This window comes from Cibotium barometz, chromosome 13 (assembly GCF_041138505.1).
Source record: "Cibotium barometz isolate CiBa-2024 chromosome 13, ASM4113850v1, whole genome shotgun sequence".
Lineage (NCBI taxonomy): Eukaryota > Viridiplantae > Streptophyta > Polypodiopsida > Cyatheales > Cibotiaceae > Cibotium > Cibotium barometz.
The window spans coordinates 30,676,672-30,701,542 of NC_141058.1; the positions used below are offsets into that span (position 1 = coordinate 30,676,672).

At 45.3% G+C, this 24,871-nt stretch overlaps 1 protein-coding gene across 1 annotated transcript; it reads left to right on the top strand.

Annotated features, from left to right (window-relative positions):
* Positions 1 to 21,577: 21,577 nt before the first annotated feature.
* Positions 21,578 to 23,346, top strand: LOC147632596 (uncharacterized). The gene is made up of 2 exons (XM_086807387.1): positions 21,578 to 22,421; positions 22,581 to 23,346. Exons 1-2 carry the CDS (start codon positions 22,287 to 22,289, stop codon positions 22,800 to 22,802), a joined length of 357 nt encoding a protein of 118 aa, XP_086663513.1. The 5' UTR covers positions 21,578 to 22,286; the 3' UTR covers positions 22,803 to 23,346.
* The last annotated feature ends 1,525 nt before the right edge of the window (positions 23,347 to 24,871 follow it).

Genomic DNA, 24,871 nt, shown 5'->3' on the forward strand with positions numbered 1-24,871 from the left:
ACTTAACTTAGCATATAGTCGATTCTGTCTTAAAATAGATAAGACAATCGTGAGGTGTCTGACATGATTCTCAAGAGTACGATTATATATCAAAATATCATCCAGGAACACCACAAATTTTCCCAAATGTTCACGAAAAAGATCGTTCATCATTTGCTGGAAAGTGGTTGGAGCATTGGTTAATCCAAAAGGTAATACGAGAAACTCGTAATGACTATACCTAGTCCGAAAGGCGGTTTTCGACATGCCCTTCATGAATACGTATCTGGTGATAGCCAGTACGTAAATCTATCTTCGTGAAATATTTCGCTCTTGCTAACCGGTCAATCAGGTCATCTAATCTAGGGAGAGGATAACGGTTCTTAATGGTCAGCTTGTTCAATCTCTTGTAGTCTATACACATTCTCCAGGTGTTGTCCTTCTTTCTCCTAAGCAACACAGGTGCACCCCAAGGTGATTTACTTGGACGGATCTGGCCCATCCTCAAATAATCTTCGAGTTGTTTAGCCAACTCATCTTCCTTGGCTTGGCTCATCCTATAAGGTGGAATACCGACAGGATGAGCACCAGGGATCAAGTCAATACGATGATCTACTGCTCGTTCAGGTGGTAAACCCGATGGCAGTTCCTTAGGAAATACGTCTTGAAACGAATCAAGTATCTTCTGTAATTCTTTGCTTTCAAACACACTTAATTCATTTACATCCATGGAAGGGATGAGAAAGGAAGAAAGTGGAATCAATACACAATGGAAAGCGGTATACAAAGAAGAATCCATTATATTTCCAAAATCAATTGTATTTACAAGAGGTCCCTGAGAGGGATGAAAACAAACACCTAAAATACTATACTGGGTGTCCCTATGCTGAAAAGAAAAAATATGACTAGACCAATCTATTTGGACTTGAAGAGTCTTAAACCACTCAATCCCTAATAACAAGTCTACATTTTCTAGATGCATTACATAGCATTCCAGAGTGTCTTTGTAGTCCTGAATCTGGATTGGAAGCATCTCCACCTTGCGATCCCAAACTTGCCTTCCCGCAGGTAGGCGTACCTCATAGGTATGATCGCTGAGTGTCGTATCAAGACTCAATGTCTGCACAAGTTTGTAGTTAACAAAGTTGTGTGAGCTGCCAGGGTCTAGAAGAATGTGAATCTTATCGTACTTGTCAAAGACAACTGGTTAGCTGCCTTTGGCTTGGGTCTTGCATTTGTCTTGGTACCCTTTTGCTTTGGGCACTCGTTACGCATGTGTCCTTTTTCTTCGCAGATAAAACAACGTCCTTCCTTCTTGAGCTTTAAAGCCCTAAGGAGTCGTTTCTTCTTTGCTGGTGTCGAACTTGAATTCTTCGAAGGTTGGTCTGAAGACTTTCCTTCTGTCATGTTACCCATAGGTGCGGAGAACTTTCGTTTATCCTTGTTCCCTTGCTCTGTAACGGGTTTCGACTTGAAAGAGACCATTGTATCATCATAGATACGAGCTGAATGAATGGCCTCGTCCAATGTTTTACATTTGTTATTTTTAAGTTGTAATCGGTACGAGTCTGGTAAACCAGCTACAAAAAACCCCAAAAGAGTAGTGGGATCCATCTTTGTAGCTTTTATCTGCAAGTCATGAAACTTCTGGAGGTAGACCTCATAAGTGAGGTGCTGCGAGGTCATGGTCAAAGCTGAAAACCGGGCAACAACATCATAATCATCCTCTTTCTTGAGGAATTCTTTCTTGAAGACGTCTTCGAATTGTGCCCAAGTCGTTGGCTTAGAGTTGAGTTCCTTCCACCAAAGCAAAGCTTTACCGGAGAGGAAACCTGCTGCTAACTGGATCTTCTTTCCATCATCATATGGATGAAACTGAAAGTGTACTTGCCACTTATGTAGCCACGTGTCCACGATCTCCTTGGTGCGTTGCTTTTGCTCGCCCCCAAACGGTTCCGGAGTAATGTTGGGGCCTAAAGCTGAAGCCAAGGTATCCATACCCGAGAAAGTAGAGAGAGTAGTGGTCAATAGAGCAATGGAGTTCTGCAAAGCTTGCATCTGGGCTGCGATTTGTGCCTGACGTTCCGACGAAGAAGCTTCGAGAGCTACTTTGAACTCTTGGAAATCTGATTTTGACACAAAATCGTCAAAAAGATCGGCATCGGTACCTTTCATAGCCGGCAAGCCTTCGCGTTCCACAAGGGGCTCCAACTCCGATTCTTGGGTCGACATCGTGAAGAGGGTAAGTGGAGAGAAAATTCGATCTTTGCACAACAAAAGTGCGAGTGAACTTGAGAGCTTGAGAGCTTGAAAACTTGAAAACTTGAGAGATGTGTGGCGAGAAGCCCACTTAAGGGGTTTCAAAAAGGTTTCTACAAAAACTAAAAGTCCCCAAAAGCTAAGTTTGGCTTTTGCTTTTGTGTGATATATATATATATATATATATATATATATATGGATATATATATTCTAGGTTCTTAAAAAAAAATAAAACACCTTTGAAACCTTGGAGGAGGGGACTTTTAAACTAAAAAAAAATTTAAAAAATTTAAACTAAAAAAAACGAAAGCCGGAGTGCTTTCCTTGTTTTTTTTTCTTTCCTCCAGGATTAGCCCGCCGGCGTGCTGCTGCCGTCACCTACGTTAGCCGGTGCTTTCTTGCGCCAACCTGCGCCTGCGCCAGCTTGCGTGGGCCTGGGCGCCTGCCTTGCTTGGCCTGAGTGCCGGCCTGGCCTGGACTGGCACCTGTCCGCCTGGCCTAGGCGCTGCCTGGGCTAGCTACGCAGGCCTGGCCGCCTGGCTTGGTAGGCCTGGCCACCTGGTCATGCAGCCCTGGCCGCCTGGTCATGCATACAGGGCGTGGCTGCTTTTCTGGTCATGCATACAGGGCCTGGCTGCTTTTCTGCCTGCGTACAGAGCCCGCCTGCGCACAAGTCTTGCACATGTTTGTGTGCGAATGTGTATTCTTGGCCAACTCTGTACTCGCCCGCCACAAAGCTGCCCGCAAACTTGGCGCCAACACGACCTCCAGCACGATTTCCAGCACGCCACCACGTTTCAACCCTTCGCATCTCTCTTCGCTCTCTCTCTCTCGCGTTCAACCAGAAAAGCATCGTGCTTTTTTTTTTTTTTTTGTTTCTCTCCTTGCAGTTCATGTAACTGCACAAACGACTTCCCTACTTCTTGCAAAGCAATCAACCCTTCCTAAACTACCACCTCCCATCAATATGGGTTTCTTTAATGAAGAAAAACACATACTATTTCTGAAAACAGCAGTATGCACAGAAAAACAGCAAGCTTTTTTTAACACATACCTTTCTTCGACCTCATCTTCTCTACCTACCGACTTGCTCGTTCATGAGGTATGCTCTGATACCATTGTCAAATCCCCACGAATCTCCTCGTGATCGTTCTTGGTTCGAGACTCGAATCCTGCAAACAAATGAATAAACAACAAGGGGGTGCAGGCCTGACTCACCTCCCAACCATGACAGCCGTGGGCAAGCCCACAGTCTAAGCTGTCCCCACCGAGCCACGAGCTGAGCTAACTAGGTTGACGTACCGACCAATCTCCTCCTCCTCGTGACGTCCCATACTGCCACGAAGCTGCCCTTGCGGGCCTCAAGATTGCTGCCGGCCTTGGCTGCATAAAGCAGGTGCACGTCTGCACTAGATCTAGGCTCCAAGCTCTCACAAACTCGCGAGACTCTATATATCCCAATAACTAACCTTGGCCACCCTTTTATAGGCTCTTGGCCGGTCATCGGGCCTCCACACTTGGGCGCCCGCCCGTCCATACTTGGGTGCCTGCCCGTTAGTATATCCCTAACTCAGCTCGTCAATCAGCCTACCTAGTTCCAAGCTTCCCCAAGCCTCGAAACTAGTCTTGCGTGCGTGTAGCACACGGTAGATACACACTGTGCACATGACACAATTCATCAATGCGCGGAAGAGGATACTTATTCTTGATAGTCAACTTATTAAGGGCACGATAGTTGATGCAAAGGCGCATAGACTTATCCTTCTTTTTCACCAAAAGTACTGGAGCTCCAAAAGGGCTTTTGCTTGGTTGAATATGTCCTTTCTCCAAAAGTAAGTTGTCGCTGTATCTCTTGAGATTCTGTAAAAGAAACTCGATATGGAGCACGAGTAGGTGGAGCATTGCCAGGAAGGATATCAATAGCATGGTCGACTGGTCGCCGAGGTGGGAGAATCGCAGGAAGCTCCTGAGGAAAAAGATCCAAGTATGGAGCAAAGAAAGGTTGCATGAGGTACATCACCTTTGTATCTATGTCCTCGGGAGGATCGTTGGCTGAATAGACCATTAACAGTGCTGAGGAACAACCACTCTTGCGGACCCACCGTTTCACTTGAAGAGCTGAAAGGGTTGGTGTAGAAGGTTGGTCTTTGATTCCGTCGAGTGCCACAAGCATATCATTTTGAGCAAATTGTATGGAATGGTTCCGGAAACTGATTAGGGGATCATATTGATACAACCATTCTTGACCAAGGATCATATTATAATGTGCCAAATTCATGACTTGGAAATTCAATTTGTCACGATAGTGCTGAATTCGAAAGGAGAGGTGTTTGGCAACGGTGTTACACAAGGATGTGGAACCATCGGCAAGCTCTACTTCATAAACAACAGCACTTGAAGAAGTCCGAATCTTCAATCTCTGAGTCAAGGTGGTTCCCACAAAGTTATGAGAACACCCACTGTCAATGAGCACCTGAATAGGGTGACTGGAGATAGAGCCTTGAAGAATCAAAACCTGAGTAGACAGTTGGGGCAACAGTGAAGAGGCAGCTTGTGTTGTGGCAGTAGTGGTAATCGCTGAAGCATGTGCAATAGCATGGTGATTAACTGTACGCTTTCCTTTGTCAGCAACTAGGGGTTTCTCCTCGGAAGTGGAGGGTTCAGCATTAGAATTCTGTCGATGGGTTGGTCTTTTGGGGCACTCAAACCAACGATGAGGTCCATTACAAATTGTGCACAATCTTGTCTTTTGTTGATCCCGTCCAGAAAGAATAGTGGAAGGACGAGGATTGCGAGATTGGTCACGTCCTTGGTCCCGTCCACAATCCGAACTGCGTGGTTGGAAGGATTGAGAACGTCGCAACCGAAAAGAGGACGATCCTTCTGATCGGTGAGGGTGTTGAGAATTATTCCATTGGGGATTAGGCCGGGAGGTAGAAGTGCCAGAAGATTCTCTACGATGATCTCGGGTCATAGGAGATCCATTGGCTTTTTGAAAGTCATTGGCTCGATCGGAATAGGCCGAATTTCGAGAAGTAATGTCTGCAACGCGCTCGGCGTATCGTATGGCATCGGAAAGATTGACATGGCTATATTTCTGAACATCGGCACGCGGTGTGGGGTTAAGACCTTCAACGAAGGCATGAAGTTCGTCCGCTGGGGACAGAGTCAATCTCCAGTATCAAGTTGGTGAATTGGGAGATATAAGAGGCCAAGGAACCAGTTTGATCCAAATGGCGTAAGGGAGTACGGGCTTGGAAATCCGCATTGGCAGGTATGAACTGCTTACGGAGGACCTGCTCGAATCTTTCCCACGTTGTAACTGATTTTCCGGCGTGCTGTTGTCGTTGCCACCACAATAAAGCACTGTCTTTGAGGAGGGATACCGCAAAAATCACCTTTTTGGAATCAGAAAGGGTCATGGTTTCGAAGTATAACTGCAGTTTGTAGAGCCATTGGTCTAAGATGCGCTTATTGCGCTGACCACCATAAGAGTCAAGGGGTTTAATTTCCAATTTCTTTGTTTTACTGGCTTGTAAAAGACGATAAAGAGTCTTAAGGTCATCGCCTTCTACCTTGAAAGGAATGACGTCTGCGTTTGCTGGTACTGTTGCTGAAACATCTGTTGCTGGTACGGAACTCGTGTAGGAGTGGCGATCCATGTGGAGCTGCTGGATCTGCGAAGCCAAGGATGTCATAGACTCGTGGAGTTGCTGTTGGAACTGTTGCTGAAGTTGCTGCAAAGCTAGCTGCCATGCTGGAGGGGCTGGTATGTCAACAGTTTCTGCCATGAGAGAAGATGTTGATGTAGAGGCTTCAAGGTGATGAGGCTCTGGGGGTTTTCGCTGTTGATGACGCCGCTGGGCTCTAGTAAGAACCATCGGCTGGAGGGTGCGGCATCTGGAAATCCCGAGAGGAGAGGCTACGTATTGGTGAAGCGGCTATAGACCATCTAGTATAGTAAGGGCGATCCTTTGGGACTGGGTTCGCACGAGAGTTTGCTACTGGAGAAGAAGGTACAGGGGTAGGGGCAGCTACTGGTGTCAGGTGTATACTCTGGTGTAGAGGGGTGCACCGTGAATGAAGATGGATAAACGCCCTCAGAATTATGTGGAGAATATCGCCGTTGAGAGTTGCAGAGGCCATGCTAACAGAATAATGAAGGACCATAAACCGGGCTGAGCAAACAGATGCTGGTTGAAAACAGTACGCCAGGCTGGCGTGCTTTTTTTTAAAATAAGCGTTGGTTGCTGGCCGTGGGTTCTCCTTTTTTTCTCTCTCTTATGCGTGGCGCTGGTCGGCTGGCCGTCGTGTCTTTTTTTTAAAATTTTGTGTGCTGGTCGGTCTGGGCGCCGTAACCGTTGGCCGTCGTGTCCTTTTTTTTTTGTGCTGGTCGGTCTGGGCGCCGTAACCGTTGGCCGTTGTTTCCTTTTTTTTTTTGTGCTAGTCGGCTTGGGCGTCGTAGACTGTTGGCCGTCCTTTTTTTTTTTTTGGGTGCTGGTCAGCCTAGGCGCCGTAGGCTGCTAGTGTGGAAGCCTTAAGTTGTAAGGCTTTTAAGCCTTATGTTGTCATTTTTTTTTTGTCTTAAAAAAAAACGTTGAATATACGTGTTTTATTGCTAAAACGTCAAACGACGTGTCGAATCAGGGAAGAGGTGGTGACCTTCTGCCTTGTTGCCGTTTCCGCCTAGACGAGCCCAAGGATTGATGTATGGGAGTTCAAAAGGAGCAACGATACTTGGTGAGGCTTACAGCTAGCCATCCTTTTTTTTTTGGATAGAAAATTAGGAAAAATAGCTAATCAAGTAAAATTGGCAAAAATTGGGCAAAAGATTCAAAATTGGATGGGGCATTCTCTCTTGCTCTTTCATACAATTCTTGCTATTCTTAATTCTAAGGTTAATTTGTTGATTTAGGGTTAGGGTTATGGTTTTTTTGGGATGTGGGCATCCTACAGGTTGGAGCTTTGTTTGCTCTGATACCACTATGAGGACTTCCTAGTCTATTAAGACATGATTAAAATTGAATACAAGAACTAAAGATAATTAGAGAGCGGAAAGCTGAGTTGTTTGCATTGAGACAGAGGCCTTTCTTAAATAGAGGCCGAAAGGGTACAAGTGAAGAGACACATCCCTGGGAAGGGGTGTGGCTCTTGAATCAATGGTTATGTCCTTTGGACTTAGGGGTGTGTCTTTTAATGAATAGACATGTCCTTTGATAGTGACCCATGTGTAAGGGTGTGACCCTTCACAGGTGTCCTTTCAGTTAATAAGGGATTAAGGAGTAATCAAGGAGAGATTAAGAGAGTTAGTCACAATCGTGACAGTTATGATCAGCCAAGTACATCTCTAAATCAGTATTTTCCATTAATGCACAGAGGAGAACATTAAGCATTAGTTCAAGCATAGTATTCATAGTCTAGATCTACATTGGATCTATGACAATCATTGTAGTTACTCATTCATTCGATAATATATAGTAGGAGTAGGTTTAGTAAAGAGTCTCTCTCTCGTCTTCTCTAGACTTCTCTATGCCATGAGCATGTGAGTAGCGTTAATCTTTATTGCTTTCCGTTAATCATCATTAAGCACACTTCCGCATGGTAGTCATGTTACATTGGTATTAGAGCATCTAGGTCTCCTTCTAGGTAGAAGTTGTGCATGTTGAATTAGGGTTTCTTAAATTAGGGTTTGCAAGAAAAAATTAGGGTTTCCTTGTTTTGCATCCTTGCAACAAATTTTCAATCCTATATTCAAGGGGCAAAGTCAAAAATCAGGATTGGCGTTTTTGTGTTTTCAGCCCATTTTTGCATGTAGCATAGGTTCAATATAGACCAGGAGCATCAAAATTCTTAGCCTAGGTCTAATCTATGTAGGAAATGGCTTCTTTTCAACATTCCTTGGACCAAAACCTCACCCCAATGGAGAGGTACATGCAAATTTGCAGGTAGATGTGCAAAGAGTTTGAAGCCAAGGTCCAACGGCAACAAGAAGAACACAAGGCCGAATGGAAGTGGATAGATAAGGAGTGGCATCGACGAGAAAAAGAACATAGGGCCAAATGCAAGCGAATAGATAAGGAGCGGCGTCAATGGGAAGAAGACGACGATAGGAGATTCTTTGAGTAGTGGAAGAACCTGATGGCAACCATGAGGCCAAGTACAAGCAAGGAAGTAGTACTGGCAGTTAAGCTTGATCAGTGTGCTGCAATACCATATAGACACACGGATCCGCAGGTCGAGGTCAACCAAGGAGGACAAGTGTCTACTTGCGTAGAGCCACTATCAGTCCTTAGCGGTCATCACAGACTATGAGGTTTCAACAGTTCTCTTCGAATCTGTTAAGCAGGAAGATGAAGTTCCAACAGTTCTCTCCAAATCCATTGAGGAGGATGAGGTCGCAGCATGTCTCTCTGAATCCATTGAGGAGGATGAGTTGAGTGCTTTAGTAGTTCCCAAGGAGGTAGATGGCTCCAAATCCACTTTGGAGGAGGATGAGGTAACCCAATAGTTTCCATGGAGTTTACCATGCCAGCAGAGCATCCAAAGATCGTGTCAAGTGCACACTCTTTTGAGGTGTGATGTGGACATGCTTATTTCTTATAGCCGCCGAAAGGGCAAAGTTAGAGAAAGATTATGCACAGGTTGGAGCCATTTTGGCAGCCTTACAAGTTATAGGTGCCCACGGGTTCCCAGAGGTGCCTAGGACATGCACCATTGGTTGGGACATATTATGGGCACAATATGAACACATTTTATGAGATTTTTGATGACTTTTTATGGCTTCTTAAAAGTGGAAATTTGATCCGATTATGACTTGCTACAGAAATCCCTATATAAAGGCAAGTCATGGGTCATTCTTAGCATTAAAAGACGGAGATTGTAGAGCCAAGACCAAGGACATGCAGTGTAACAATTTGGATCAGCCAAGTACATCACCAAATCAGAGAGAGGAGGACAATGAGCATCAGTTCAAGCGTATTACTCATAGTTGGGTTTATGACAATCATTGTAATTACTCATTCATTCAGTAATATAGTAGGAGTAGGTCAGGTGAAGAGTCTCTCTCTTCTCCTTCTCTCTACTTCTCTATGTCATGAGCATGTGAGTAGCGTTAATCTTTATTGCTTTGCGTTAATCACACTTCCGCATAGTAGTCATGTTACACGTCGCCTGTATTGCCAAGTTGACCAACCCCTTGCTCTTCTCCATGTGTGAAGCAGACTCTGTCTCACACCATTTTGAAGACGTTTTTTTGGAAATCAGCCCAGCTTTAAGCAACATAGAGGACGATCAAAGGGAACTTCTCCCGAACACGAACAGGCTTTTTAGGAAGTAGCCTGTTTATTTTCAGCTTGTTTATTATAGCATGCTATTTACATTTTTCAAGTGCAATAATGGCCTTTCCAAGAGAGAGGGAACCATGCTCTATGTTTGCATTAGTTCGACGAATTTTGTGAAGAAGCAGGCAGAGAGGTAGGAGCTAGAAATGCTGCAAATAGGAGCAAGAAGTGAGGTAGAGCCGCTGTGGAGGTTGAGGAAGAAGAGACACATTATAGGAGAGAAAGATGAAGAAATGAAAGAGCACACTCTTCCATGACCAAGAAGTAGAGTGTAACATGCGGAAGCTTATAGACAGGATTATACTTCAGGTAATGAATATTCAGCACCTTGGTTCTTGAAGATTGCACAATGTAGCAGAAGTAAGAGAGAGAGAGAGAGAGGGAGAGAGAGAGAGAGAAAGAGAGAAAGAGAGGAGAATCACAATAAAGATGTATACCCGATTGTGTCCCAAATACCCTCTGCAGGGCTCCCACGAAGGATTGTGTATTTGCTTTATTGAATGATGAGAAAAAGAGATGAATCTGTCAAACTTCCCTTGGCTGTAAACCTTCAGCCTTTAACCTTCAAGTTCACCTTTGCGTTATGCTCCCTTTGGCTGTCCTGGCCCTTGGAACACTGCAGCACTTTGTGAATCATGAGATGAATAAAGCCTTGGCTAAGCCATTCTTGTATAGTATTCTATGTTGCTGGTTGGTGGGTTCTAGAAGGGTTCGGCCTGTTGGAATTTAATCCCACGACCTGTTTTATGTTCATTAAATCGGTGCCTTTTTATATACTGCCTGGCAGCCCTTGTGCGCTGTGCTGTCTATGCTGCTTGGGTCCTGGCCGCCTGCTGGATTGCGCTCCATGGGCTGGCCGACTGGTTGGTGAGGCCTTTGGGGCTGGTTGATTGGCTGTCCAGGCCTTCTAGGCCTGACCGACAGCCAGTCTATGTCCAGTAGGGGCTGGCCGGCTGGCCCCTTGCCTCCTAGAGGCTGGCCATCAGAGCTGGTCACAATGCTTAGGGGCTTTATGGGCCAAAGGTATGGCCCTCTTAGGTGCCTGGCATTTGGCTACAAGATGAATACCCGAAACACCTATCATCATTCCAGAAGGTGACTCACAGTATGGACTGGCACTGTTCCATGTGTGGGATTGGCACACTTGACCAAGACAATGTACGGGGCTTGTACACTTGACCTTGGGCACTTAGAGTGGAACCCTGGTTGACTCGTCCCGGACTCGGGCTCACAAAGGACCAGTTTTCTCTCCAGGTCCTGTACTTGCTTGTACAAATATATCCATGTGCCACCAAGCGTGGGATGCACGTGACATCCCCTATTGCTTAACTTGACAGAAGCCGCAAAGCCTCCAAATAGTCTATCAATAATGTTGGATAATCTTCGAAGGAGGTCTTGTCAAGCCACACCGCTTCATGTGTCCTTCGGTCTTGAAACTTCGTGAGGAACTGTCTTTCTTTTCGGCCGGAGCCGTGCTTGAAACGATATAAGAGGTTTTTTTTTTGGAACCATAACTTCAGCTTTGTCCACTATGGCTGGTTCGTGTTCATTGTGGACATTGGAGAGAGGAGGTCCAATACAAGGCTTAACCAAGTGACATGGAACACATCATGCGTGGTCCAACTGGGAAGCTTCAGCTTCATGGAGGCCTCATTGGTCTTCTTTAGAATGGGAAAAGGTCCAAAGCTCCAAAACAACAACTTTGGGCATCACTTACCCACTTGTTTCAACCTTTGCTTCATTGTTTTGAGATATACCCAATCTTTAACCCCAACCTACTATTTGGGATAACAGACTGCCATGTGGCAGTGTGAGAAGTGGAGGAGCAAGAATCCATTCCAACACCCCCCTTGGATGCGAAGCCCGAAGCCAAGCAACAGGAGCTAATGAGGCTCTAGTACCATGAAAGAACACGGAGCACGCAGCACCAAGCAAAACAGAAGCGCAACACACGGAAGATGGCCATCAACCGGTTGGGTCCCCCTCCACCTAAACATCCCATGAGACCATCAATAAAGGTGGGGGATAAGGGGAGACCAAGGGCATTTTGCCCTATATAGAGGGGTTAATTTAACCCCAACCCATGTGGGATAACAGAATGCCATGTGGTAGTGTGAGAAGCGGAGGAGCAAGAATCCATTCCAACAGGGCCTTTTACTTCTCCGAAGCATTTGTCACTGTTTGGGTGGTCTGAACATAGATCACCGCACATTGTGCTCCTTTCCGAATCTCTCTTTTAGCTTGTAGATGGCTAATGATGACCAGAAAGTTAGGTATCCTAGGTTCACAGTTAATGATCATGGGAGCCTTTCACACATTTCGGGTAATCCGGAACGTGTGCATGTCCCAATCAATATCTGGGGTGAACTTGTGAAACCACTAGATCCCTAAGATTATGTCTACATGGACAAGAGGGACAACCATGAAATCTTGCACAAATTCTGTGCCTTGGATGACTAATTTAGCCCGACAAGCTTCAAACTTGATGCTCGTTGTCATGCCTGTGCTAAATCCCTCCACTTTCTTATCTACCGAGGTCAACGAAAATCGAGCTCGCCGAGTGGCCTGTTCCATGACCACGTCCTGTGTAATGCTACTCTCAAACAAGACGACTCATCTCTGGCCACCTATGTAGCCAAAAGTCTTGAGCAATTTGTTTCGCTCGTACTCTGGGTCATAGTTTACCTTCTGACTATCTTCGAGCTCCTGGTTGACAATGGCACTAACCAAAGGTGTGGGAGATGGAGAACTAGTGACAATATGGGGGGGCCGGTGTGGGAGGCTGGCTCACCATGGTAGTTGTCGAGGCCGGGGTGGTGGTCTGAGCAGGGGTCTTCTTAGGCAAACCCTAGAAGTGTGTCCTTTTGTACGACAAAAGAAATATCACCCCTCCTCCGCGTATTGTTCCCGCTCTTCAGGATTGATCTTATCACCTATCTTGCTAGCTAGAGCCTTCTGGTCTGGAGTAAGGTGAGGTAGTTGTTTGAGTTCTTGGAGCTAGAGGCTCTCGGGATAGACCTTGATTGGGTCTGGTTTTGGCCCTTGCCAGAGATAGTGGCTGCCTTGGCTACTCCGAGCTGGGAGGTATTTGGTTTTCCATTGTTATACTTCATCTTGGGGCACCTTGCACAAGCGAAAGGGCTTGATCAAAAGTCTAGGGTTCAAACATACGCACATCCCACTGGATTTGCGTGTCCAACTTGTAGAGAAATTGACCTCTTTTATTTGCGTCCAATTTCTGCAATTGTAAAGCCAAGTGAGTTACTTTATTTGCAAAGTGGAGGACAGGTAGCACGTTCTGGTACAATTCCCGATACTCGTCCTCAAGTCACTCGAGATAATGAGGCGGTAGAAACCGCTTCTTGAGGTTAGTGACAAATTGGTCCCATTGATAGTCAGCAACTCCATAGTTAGAATTGATTTGGGTCCAATGAGTACATCATTAGATGGCTTCCCCGTTGATGTAGCAACTAGCTAATACCACCTTCTCTATGTTCGATTTCCTATAGCTTCCAACTGATGAATCCAAGAATACAGAGTTGTGGGATCAAGTTTACCGTTATACTTACTAAAATTCACCTTCTCGTGAAGATGAGTCGAAGAAGGCACAGGTATTGTCCTTGCATTCAGAAGTGCAAGGTATCGCTCGTTCTCCACATGTCGACGTTGGTCCTCTAGTGCAACAGCGCGGACTACCGCTTGTGTTCGAAGCTCTACCTCCCGTATCTGCAATTCATGTAATGCACTCGATTGTTGTGTTAACTCCTCAATGGAGATAACTGAAGCCTGGATTTGGGAAGGGATCTCAGTGACCACGGGTAGAGGAGAGGGGGGGGGGTGGAGAGGATGGGTGTTGAGGCTTCTTGAAGAGGTATCAGTTTCTCGAAGGCTTGCATCGAAGTCGTACATGCTTGCATCTGTTCCCCTTGTCATGCTATCATGCACATAAATTCCCTTGTTGTGCTATCATCTGTTCCCCTTGTCGTGCTATCATGCACATAAATTCCCGGAACATGGCGTTCATGTCATCACTGGTGACTTGGCTTCTGAAAGCAGTTGTTGCTATCAAAGAAATAGTTTCTGTTGGGATTTGGTGCGCTCTCATTGTCGGAATTCACCATAGTGGGAGTGGTCAAGTTTTCCTTGACCGCAACACCACCATCCACTTGTATGTGGGGGACATTTCTGGTCGCTTCTGGTGGCTAGGAACCTGTAACATGACTACTTTGCAGAAGCGTGCATTAATGATGATTAATGCAAAGCAATAAATATTAACGCTAATCACATGCTCATGACATAGAGAAGTAGAGAGAAGGAGAAGAGAGAGACTCTTTACCTAACCTACTCCTACTATATATTACTGAATGAATGAGAAATTACAATGATTGTCATAGATCCAATGTAGATCTAGAGTCTAGACTATGAATGTTGTGAATGAACTTATGCTCACTGTCCTCCACTGTGCGTTAATGGAAAACGCTGATTTGGAGATGTACTTGGTTGATCCAAACTGTTAGACTGCATGTCCTTGGTCTTGGCTCTGCAATCTTTGTCTTTGGATGATTATGAATGACCCATGACGTGCCTTTATATAGTAAAGTGATAGCAAGTCGTAATCAGGTCAGTTTTCACTTTTCAAGCCATAAAAACTCATAAAAAATGTCATAAAATGTGTTCATATTGTACCTATAGTATGTCCCAACCATTGGTGCATGTCCTGGGCACCTTCGGGCCACCAAATTGGCTCCAAACTGCCCATATACGACCTCTAACTTTGCCCTTATGGCGGATGTAAGGAATAATCATGTCTACGTGGCACTGGATTAAGGTGTGCACGTGACATTCCCTCTTGCTAAACTTGGAGTTGGGGTGCACATGATGTGCCTTTGCTCCATGCTGTTGATTCAACTGTGGATTGGATCTCCCATATGGTGTCTCCACTACTATCTCCTCGGGAATTGTGGGCAATGGAAGTTGCCCCTTTGCCTTTGGAAGTTCTATTGGCATGGTAGACTCCATGAACACCTCAGTAACTGAAGTACTTATCTTCTCCTCCTCGTCAATGGATTCGGAGATAATTGTGGGAACCTCGCGAACTGTCACCTCCTCGATGGCTACGATGATCTCGGGAACTTGCATGGAATCTGGAATTGTTTGTGGCTCTACATGCTCGCACAATTGTATCTCTTGGTTGACCTCGACCTGTAGATTCGACACGGTTTCTAGTACCTCTTTGGTGTCCCTTTGTCCTTGGTCTTCTATTGTGGTACTATTGTCCTCTTCCTTGGTCTTTACCATACTTGCTCCCACTGGAGTACTTGGACGCATCATGGCGAAAAGCTTCTTTATTTCTTTCCAATACTCTTCTTCACGTCTTTCGTCGTCTTTTTTTCTTTGCCTTGCTTTGTTTCACGTTGTTCCCTTCTTTGCCTTGGTGCTTCTTCACAATGTTCCCTCCTTTGCCTTGCTTCTTGTTCACGTTGTTTCCTTTGGCGATCTTGGTCTTCACATGCTTGTTGGTAAATCTTTTTCCTTTCTTGGGATGCCACGTTTGAACATTGCCCAACTAGCTTCACTTTGTCTTTTCATCAAAGCAAAAATATCCTCTATGGTTGCCATGAAGAAACGCTTGCTATTTTTTGCTATAATCAGTCCCAAAACCTTAAACCTAGGCTTCTACATGCATCCTAGACACCCTAGAACCATGCTAGACTGAAATATAGACTTTCGAGTACTATACTATGCTGACAATGAGCAAAAAGCTGATGCAAACCAAAGGGCATGACCACGAACTCGCAGTGGGCCTGTTGAGTTCGGAATGCAGTTTTGGGGATGTCCTCGTCCACAATTCGTACCTGATGGTACTCACTTTTGAGGTCAATCTCAGAAAACACCTTTGCTTCATTTAGCCTCTAGGATGTAATCAGTCAATGGCATGGGGAACTTGCTCTTTATCGTCAGCTTGTTGAGCATCCAATAATCTACGCAAAGCCGAGAGGATCCATCCTTCTTTTTCACAAAGAGGATCGGGGCTACGAATGGAGACACACTAGAGCATATGAAACCGAATTGCAAGAACTTGTGGAGTTGATGGTCCAACTCCGTCTCCATGGCCTTGATCAGGCGATATGGAAACTTGCGAGGGGGTTCAAAACCTGGGAGGAGCTCAATCTGAAGACTTTGAAGGATTAGGGTTAGGGTTTTCACAAGCTCAAACAGGCGTGGAAATCAAGAGATGAAGGAACACGACTCCCAATATGCTTGAATAATCAAAAGTGAAGTACAAGCCACATGATAGTGACCCCTAAAGGATAAGTGTTCACATGACCGGCCATAAATGTGCCGGGTGGACCAAAACACTTATAAACTGCATATAAGTGAAAATGAACTAAACTGGGGGAAAAAACCTCCACTAACTGAAGTAAAAAGTGCCCCAGTAACCTACTGATGATCACTAGCACTCCTGTGGGTGCATACACAGCATAAAACCCAACAAACCCCCCTGGAGTGATATGTGATCACTGTACATCATCCACCAAAAGGAAACAAATTCAAAGCATTGCGGAATGCTTCAAATTTCGGACGTGGTAATGCTTTGGTGAAGATGTCTGCCACATTCTGATCTGTAGGACAGTAGATCAGACTGATATCTCCTGCCTGGAGTCTCTCCCGAACAAAATGATAGTGAATCTCAATGTGTTTCGTGCGAGCATGAAACACAGGATTCCTGGCCACAGCAATGGCACTCTGACTATCAGTATAGATAGGTGTAGGCTCCTCCACTGAAATATCCATATCAGTCATAAGACGACGCAGCCAAACACACTCAACAGTAGTAGTGTAGGCTGCTCTGTACTCTGCCTCACAAGATGAAGTGGCCACTGTGGTCTGTTTCTTGCTTAGCCAAGAAATGCATGAAGCGCCAAGAAAGAAACAATTCCCACTAGTGGAATGTCTGGTATCAAAATCACCAGCCCAATCTGAATCACTGTAAGCATGTAACTGCATGTCACCTCCCTCAGGATAAAGCAACCCAAGAGACAAGGTACCCTGCAAATAACGGAATACACGCTTCACAGCTTGCCAATGTGACAACCGTGGGCTGTGCATGAATCTGCTCAACTGAGAGACTGCATACTGAATATCTGGCCTTGTATTACACAAGTATATGAGGCACCCAACAGCCTGAGCATATGTAGTGGCATCAAAGGAAACACTGTCATCTTGTAGTGACAGTTTCATCCCAGGCTCCATAGGAGTACTAATAGGCTTGCAATCCTGAAATTTAAACTTCTCCAGAAGTTTAGCAACATAACGTGATTGCAACAACCCAATGCCTCTGTTATCCTGCACAAACTGTATGCCCAAATAGTAATGTACAAGGCCCAAGTCAGACATGTCAAATGTCTGTTGCAGTATCTCTTTAAATGCTGCAATTTTGTCATCATTTGATCCCATGAGCAAGAGATCATCCACATAAAGACTGATGACCAGCAGATCTGTCTCTTCTTTCTTCACATACAAAGTGGCCTCTGATGGACTGTTCACAAATCCCTGAGTGAGTAGAAAAGCATCTATTTTTGCATACCAAGCTCGTGGAGCTTGTTTCAAACCATACAAGGCCTTTTTCAGCCTGCATACTTTCCCCTCATGACCATGTGCTGCAAATCCCATGGGCTGAAATACATAAACTTCCTCCTCGAGGTCCCCATGTAGGAATGCAGTCTTTATGTCCAACTGGTGAACAACCCAACCACGATGTGCAGCCAATGCAATGACACACCGAAGTGTCGACATACGGGATGTAGGAGCAAATGTCTCCTCATAATCAATGCCCTTCTTCTGTGCATAGCCCTTTGCAACTAGACGGGCTTTGTACCTGTCAATAGATCCATCTGCATGTCTTTTCAACTTGTAGACCCATTTAGTACCAATGGCTTTCTTGCCTTTGGGCAGATCAACCAAATCCCATGTTTGATTCTTTTTGATAGAATCAATCTCATCCTGCATGGCTTTGTTCCAATGCACATTATCTCGTGCATCCACAAACGAATCAGGCTCATCATCATCCTGTAAACTGGCTGCCATAACCAGATTCAAATCCATGATGTGTGCATGCTCATTGGTCCTTGTCTCCCTACGAGTACGACCAGCAAGAGGACCCTCTAAATGGCTGTCCTGTAGTGTCCTCAAATACCATCTAGGTATATGTCTGACCTGTGGTGCCTGCTGTCCCATGTTTGGTTCAGCTCCTGGCTCATTTGGCTGCTGAATTTCTGCACCACCTACATCATTTGCTGGCTGTCCATTACCCTCATGAGTTGGATCACCAACTGTGGAATGAAACTCCATGGGTAGAAGACCTTCAAATACATCATTTTCAGCCTGATTTGCCTCATAACCAGCCATGGATAATTCTGATTTTTCATCAAAAATCACATCCCGGCTGATAAATATCTTCCTGGACAGTGGGTCATATAACCTGTAGCCCTTGCTCTCACGGCTATACCCAACAAAAATGCATTTTGTGGCTTTATCATCAAGCTTCCTCCTCAACTCTTTGGGTATGTGTGCATATGCAAGGCACCCAAAGATACGAAAATGCGATACAGAAGGCTTGCGGCCATGCCAAGCCTCAAAAGGAGTAATAGAAACCAATGCCTTTGTGGGACATCGATTCAAAATATGACAAGCACACATTACTGCTTCCACCCAAAAGATATGTGGTAGTCTTTTTGCCTTTAGCATACATCTGGCCATCTCCATGAGTGACCGATTTTTCCTTTCTGCAACTCCATTCTGCTGTGGAGTGTAAGGAGTAGTATACTGATGTTTTATACCTCTACTCCCAAGAAAAGAATTCAGCACATGTGACATATATTCCCCCCCTCGGTCAGAACGGAGAGTCTTCACCTTGCATCCAGACTCTGTCTCAGCAAGTGCTACAAAGGCCAAAAATGCATCATATACCTGTGATTTCTGTGTCAAAGGATAGACCCAGCATATACGTGAGAAGTCATCAATAAATGTTGCAAAATAAAAGCAACCACCTAATGACTTCGTCTGCATGGGACCACAAAGATCACTGTGTATAAGTTGCAACTTAGCAGTTGCTCTTAGAGCCTGATCACGTGGGAAGGAAAACCTGTGCATTTTTCCCAAAATACATCCTTCACAAATGTGATCTGGAGGCTTCTCCATGAGAGGTAGATCTGTAAACATATTATGTCGCTGCATAAGCATAAGACTACCAAAATTTACATGCCCCATGCGAGCATGCCATAACTCCGCATCAACCATAGCTGGAGTAAGAGTGAATGCATGATAAGCAGACTGATCCACTGGCTGAAATGCATCCAACTCATAAAGTCCATGACATAATGTACCAGTAAGCATCAAGGTCAAGGCATTTGCTTTGTCTCTGACCATGCATTTATCATCATCAAAGTGGACTTGCATTCCACAATGTGCTAAAGAAGAAATGGACAACAAATTCTTCTTTATCCCTGGTACATATAAGGCATCTGTAAGGCGGAGAATGGAGCCATCAATGGCTGTAAGCTGAATCTCCCCAATGCCACACACTGGATATGAAGCATTGTTGGCACACTGAACAGTTTTGCCAACAGGGGCAGGGCCAACATGACTAAACAAATCCCTGCGAGATGTGATATGCTTTGAGGCACCACTATCAAAATACCAAGTACATGCATGCTCTGTCATACTGAGTGCCTGTGAAGACCAAGAGGCATCATAGCTGCATGTATAGAAACAGTAATCCCTGTCCTCAACAAAAGAAGCAGTTTCTGGAGGAGCTTTAGGAGCATCATTAACAGACATCCCAGCTTCCTTTGCCTTCTCTTTGGCAATCCTCTTCCTACATTCCGTGATGTAGTGACCTGGCTTCTTACAATAATGACATTTGCCCTTCTTCTTGGGCTGTCCATCACTTTTCTTGGTATCCTGTGAAGAACCACCATCACCTGAATTTTGATTTGCACTCTTTGGCTGAGATTTCCCTTTCCCCTTTTGACCTGTAGTAAATGCTTGTTCAGCATTTGTGTTCATATTCATATTCTTCCTCATTTGCTCCTCTTGTAATAAGAGAGCAACAAGTTCCTGATACTTGAGGGGTTCAACAGCATTCCTCATGCTGAGGTTCAAAGAGGTATGGAAAGCCAAGTAAGATCTTGGCAAAGAGTGCAAGATGGTGGACACAAGCTGTGTCTCAGGAATAATCTCATCCACATTGATGAGTTGCTCTCTCAAATCCTGCAGCTTGTTCAAGTGGCTAGACATATCATCTCCTTCATTCATTTTCTGATTTTCCAGCTCTCTTTTCAAAAATGAGATCCTAGCCTCATTACGAGCAGCATACATCTGCTCCAAAGTCACCCATGCATTCTGTGAAGAGCCAGCTGACCGAATATGAGGTATAATGGACCTCTGAACTGACAATGCAATGAGTGACAATGCTTGTGCATCCCTGGCATCCCATGTCTTTTGAGCATTTGTTCTCTGAACAGGCAATGGCTGTCCTGGAGCCTGTACCTGTTGTCCTCGTCCACGAGCACCCCCTTGAGGAGGAGTCTCTGGAGCCAATGGACCTGGACGTGGTTCATCACCACTAACAAAATCCCAAAGACCTTTTGCCACAAGCACATTTTTCAGCATAAAACTCCACAAGGAGTAGTTCGTGCCATCCAATTTGTCTTCCTTAGACAAATATGTGAATACATCACTTTGCTGTTGATTTGCCATTATGCTTTACGCACAATGTTGTACCTGTTTACCAAAAAACCCAAAAGCAAAAACCCTGATAACAACTGTACTCCACTGAATACAGTTCACCCAAATCTGCCTGCACTCTCAATCCTCTGAATGTGCAGCTCAATGCACCAATAACTGAGTAGAGCAGCAAATGGCGTACACAATGCCAAAATGCCCCAAAAAATGCCCAAATTTGCTGCACCCAAACTGTGCAAAAAAACCTGTATATTTTCTTGCTAGAAAATCTGCCTGTTGTGCCTGTATATTTTCACAGAGAAAATTCAAATGCCCAATATTCAAAATATGTAATGCTTACCACTTCTGTGCTGAGCAGAAGTTCAGTCGACTGTATTGTGCAGGTACACAGCAACTACAGTCGAGGTGCTGTACGGAAGCAGGTACGGAAGCAGTACGGACGCTGAGCAGCAGGTACAGTTTTTGTGCAGGTACAGTCAAAGCAAGTACAGTCGGGTACTGAAGCAAATACACAGAATGCGCAGGTTTGTACTGTCGCCAGGTACAGTCGCCAGGTACGGAAGCAAGGGCACGCGTTGCTCTTGACTGTACGGGCAGGTACAGTAGCTGAAGGCGACTGTTTGCAGGCGGCGCTGAAGTGTTGCTGAAGACGGCGCACTGTGTACGGGCAGGTACAGTAAGGCGGCGCTGACTGTACGGGCAGGTACAGTACTCTGCAGGCTGCTCTTACTGTACGGTGGCTGCACTTGACTGTACGGGATGGTACAGTCACTGAAGGCAATGCAGGCGGCGCACAGGTGTACGGGCTGCAGCAGCTGAGGCCGGCGCTTGACTGAATGTGTGTATGCTGTACGGACAGCAGCTACACGTGTACTGGTTGTGTACGGGCAGGGCAGGAGTAAGCTTCTAGGCTCTGATACCAAATGAAGACTTTGAAGGATTAGGGTTAGGGTTTTCACAAGCTCAAACAGGCGTGGAAATCAAGAGATGAAGGAACACGACTCCCAATATGCTTGAATAATCAAAAGTGAAGTACAAGCCACATGATAGTGACCCCTAAAGGATAAGTGTTCACATGACCGGCCATAAATGTGCCGGGTGGACCAAAACACTTATAAACTGCATATAAGTGAAAATGAACTAAACTGGGGGAAAAAACCTCCACTAACTGAAGTAAAAAGTGCCCCAGTAACCTACTGATGATCACTAGCACTCCTGTGGGTGCATACACAGCATAAAACCCAACACAATCTTGTGGTCCTCTAATCTAGATGGGGGAAGTTTGGGAGGCAGGTTGTCTCGAAGAAAGATTCTTTGGGACCGGTCATGCAAGGCCTAGTACTTCTCCGAAGCACTCGTCTCACTATCTAAGTGGTCAAAACATAGATCACCGCTGCATGCTGTGCACCTTTTCGGTTCTCTCGTTTAGTCTGTATATGGCTAATGACTAGAAGGTTAGGTATCCCTGGTTCACACTTAATAATCACGGGAGTCTTCACACATTTCAGGTGATCCAGAACGTGTGCTAGTCGTCTGGGGTGAACTCGTGAAATCACTGGATGCCTAAGATTATGTCTGCACCTACAGGAGGGGCAACCATGAAATTGCACATAAATTTAGTGCCCTGGATGGCTAATTTAGCACGGCGAGCTTCAAACTTGATGCTTGTTGTCTTGCTAATGCAAAATCCCTTCACTTTCTTATCTATCGAGGTCAACAAGCTTCAAACTTGATGCTCGTTGTTGTGCCCATGTTAAATCCCTTCACTTTCTTATCTACCGAAATCAACGAGCAACGGGCTCGCCGAGTGGCCCGTTCCGACCTCCTCTGTACTGCCATTGCCAACAAACAAGACAATGACTCTTTGGCCACCTATGTAGCCAAATGTCTTTGAGCAATTCATTGCATTGATACTCTTGGTCATGTTTGCACTTCTGCTCATCTTCGAGCTCTCGGCTAACAATGGCACCGATTGTAGGTATGGGAGCTGGAGGACTAGCGACAACTGGGAGGTTGGTGTGGGAGGCTAGCTCACCACAAAAGCTGTCGAGGCCGAGGTGGGGTCTGAGCAGGAGTTTCTTAGGGCATGCCTTACAAGTATGTTCTTTTGTATAACAAAAGATATATCGCCCCTCCTTGTATTGTTTGTGTTGCCATGCTGGATCTCCTCAACACCAGTGGGCACTCTAACATTGCCGATGAAGACCCCATCTAGATTTGATACTGAGGCCTAGCTTTTTAATCAATTTCTTGCAGGTCTTCAATCTCTGGTGCATATTCATCTTCTGTAGAGAGCTTGGGCATCATTACTTGCAGAGGATTTTAGCAGAGCAGTGTGCATTTTGTGTATCTGATATTTTGCATAAGCAATCGCTCAGCAAGGACAGGATATATTTGGTGTATTGGCACAGGAAGATAAGCTTGACTGGAGTGTGGAGCTTCATGATCAGAAATTTCTTGGTAGCCGGGGCCTCGTGAATCGTCGTCCTACCATTTAGCCAGGTATGCCCGCAAGGGGTGGTGGTAGAAGTGCTCTACAAGAGTAAGAGTAACCTGTTGCACAGGCTCCAACACATGAGTGGTGAGTAGCGAGGTGGATTGCAGTCTGTGTGGCCAGGCCCATCTCACACTTGGTAAAGGCTTAGCAGGGCCATGCTGATGGATGGTTGGGCAGCAGTGCTGACCACAGCCGCAAGGGGGAGGGAGCCAGCAGGAGATCCCCATGCAGTGTTGTAAAAGAGAGAGGAGCCTGTGGTGTGCCCAGCTACTTCCAGAGTGTGACTTGTGTTGCCATAAGTCTACTAGTTTCAATTGGACCTTGTATTTTGTCGGAAGAGCTGTTTTGCATGCTTTTCTTCAGTAAGAATCCTAGGTTTTGGTGTGTTTGAGAGACGACACCAGATAACCAGGGTAAGTCTACTCCATTTGGAAACTGGCTGATTTAGCGGGTGGGGTCCAGTTAGCTAGCCAATCAATATATATGTTTCCTCTCTCTCTCTCTCTCTCTCTCTCTCCACACACACACACACACACACACACACATATAGTGCACTATCCTGTATATGTCTCCCCCCCCTCCCCCCCCCTCTCTCTCTCTCTCTCTCTCTCTCTCTCTCACACACACACACACACACACGCACACACACACACACATGCACACACACAGATATAGCGCAAAAACTGTTTTACGTAACCCCTCTCTCTCTCTCTCTCGGCAGTTGCCCCACAAACATGCGTTTTTTTGCTTTACACACTTATATACTATATAAGGGCTTCTCTGCCCAAAGCTTTGCTTATTAACTTTCTTTACCTTGGGTAGCTAAGATGCTTGTAGGAAAGCAAGCATCGGGAGGAACCCACGTGGCACGCTAAAAACAACTTTCCGAAAGCCCAGAACAACAAAAGCCAACCTTAATAAAGCTCTTGTGGTAAAACAACGCTCATGGTAAAAAACGCGTGGTGAGGCAGGTAGCAAGCTGAATAAAGCTAAAATTGGTATCACAGCATTTGTGGAGGCGGAAACGCTGGTGTATCGACTATCACGGAGGAGGAGGAGCTTCCTGTCCTAGTCTCGCGACCTTCCACTCTTGTCGCAAGGCACAGATACTAAGTCTGGTCGTTGATGATGATGCAGCCACCGCAAAGAGGAGTACGACGTTTCACGGTTGGCCTCTCAATGGATCCCAACCTTCGCTACTATGCACGTCTCGTCGTAGATACTCTATTGAAAGATCTAACGACGTGTAAATATTTCATCCTCTGCGGTTCACAGTAAAGCACGAAGAGCACCTCTGTTATGGTTGCCATAAATAGGCTATGGAAGGGGTCACAATAGCACTCTATGTACTTAGCTTTTGGCGTGAATGATGCTGATGAAATCTAGGATCAGTAGAGGCTTTGGGCTTTGCTCGTGTGACCGCCTTCACCTCGCAAGCCAGTGATGTGCAGATTATCTTCCTCTTCTTGAAGAAGAACTTGCTTACCCCCATTACGATCATCATCGATGAAGCGGATTCTCTGATTGATTTGTCTTGCACAAGTTGTCTTGGTGCATAAACGCAAGTAGGTACTCTCTCTCTCTCTCTCTCTCTCACACACACACACACACACACACTCTCTCTCTGTCTCTCTCACACACACACACACACACACACACACACACTCTCTCTCTCTCTCTCTCTCACACACACACACACACACACACATCATCATCATCAAAACCAGGTGTGCTCCATGCTCTGAAGCTTGCAAAACAAGATTGTTTTTTTTAAATTCTTTTACGGTGTTTTGTGTGAGTGCTTGGGTAGCATACTTCGTGTAGTGTAGAGCATATTTGAAATGCTCGAATGAAAATGAATTGAAAAGCATTCTTGGAAGCAATGCTAGACTGACATCCGCAATCGATGAGCTTAAAGCCTGTTCTTATGTTTGATGGGGATTCAAAACTACCTTGCAAATTAGAAAATTACAAATTCAGTACCACATTTAAAAATGAGTTTTGTATCATGATTCAATACATAGGACTAATGGTTGCCTTCAACATTGAA

What these genes read in the sequence shown, in the direction of transcription:
- LOC147632596 (XM_086807387.1), top strand. Translation starts at nt 22,287, where the DNA reads ATGGCACCGATTGTAGGTATGGGAGCTGGAGGACTAGCGACAACTGGG. An exon ending in TCTTAGGGCATGCCTTACAA is followed by an intron (nt 22,422 to 22,580) that starts GTATGTTCTTTT and finishes AATTTCTTGCAG; the next exon opens with GTCTTCAATCTCTGGTGCAT.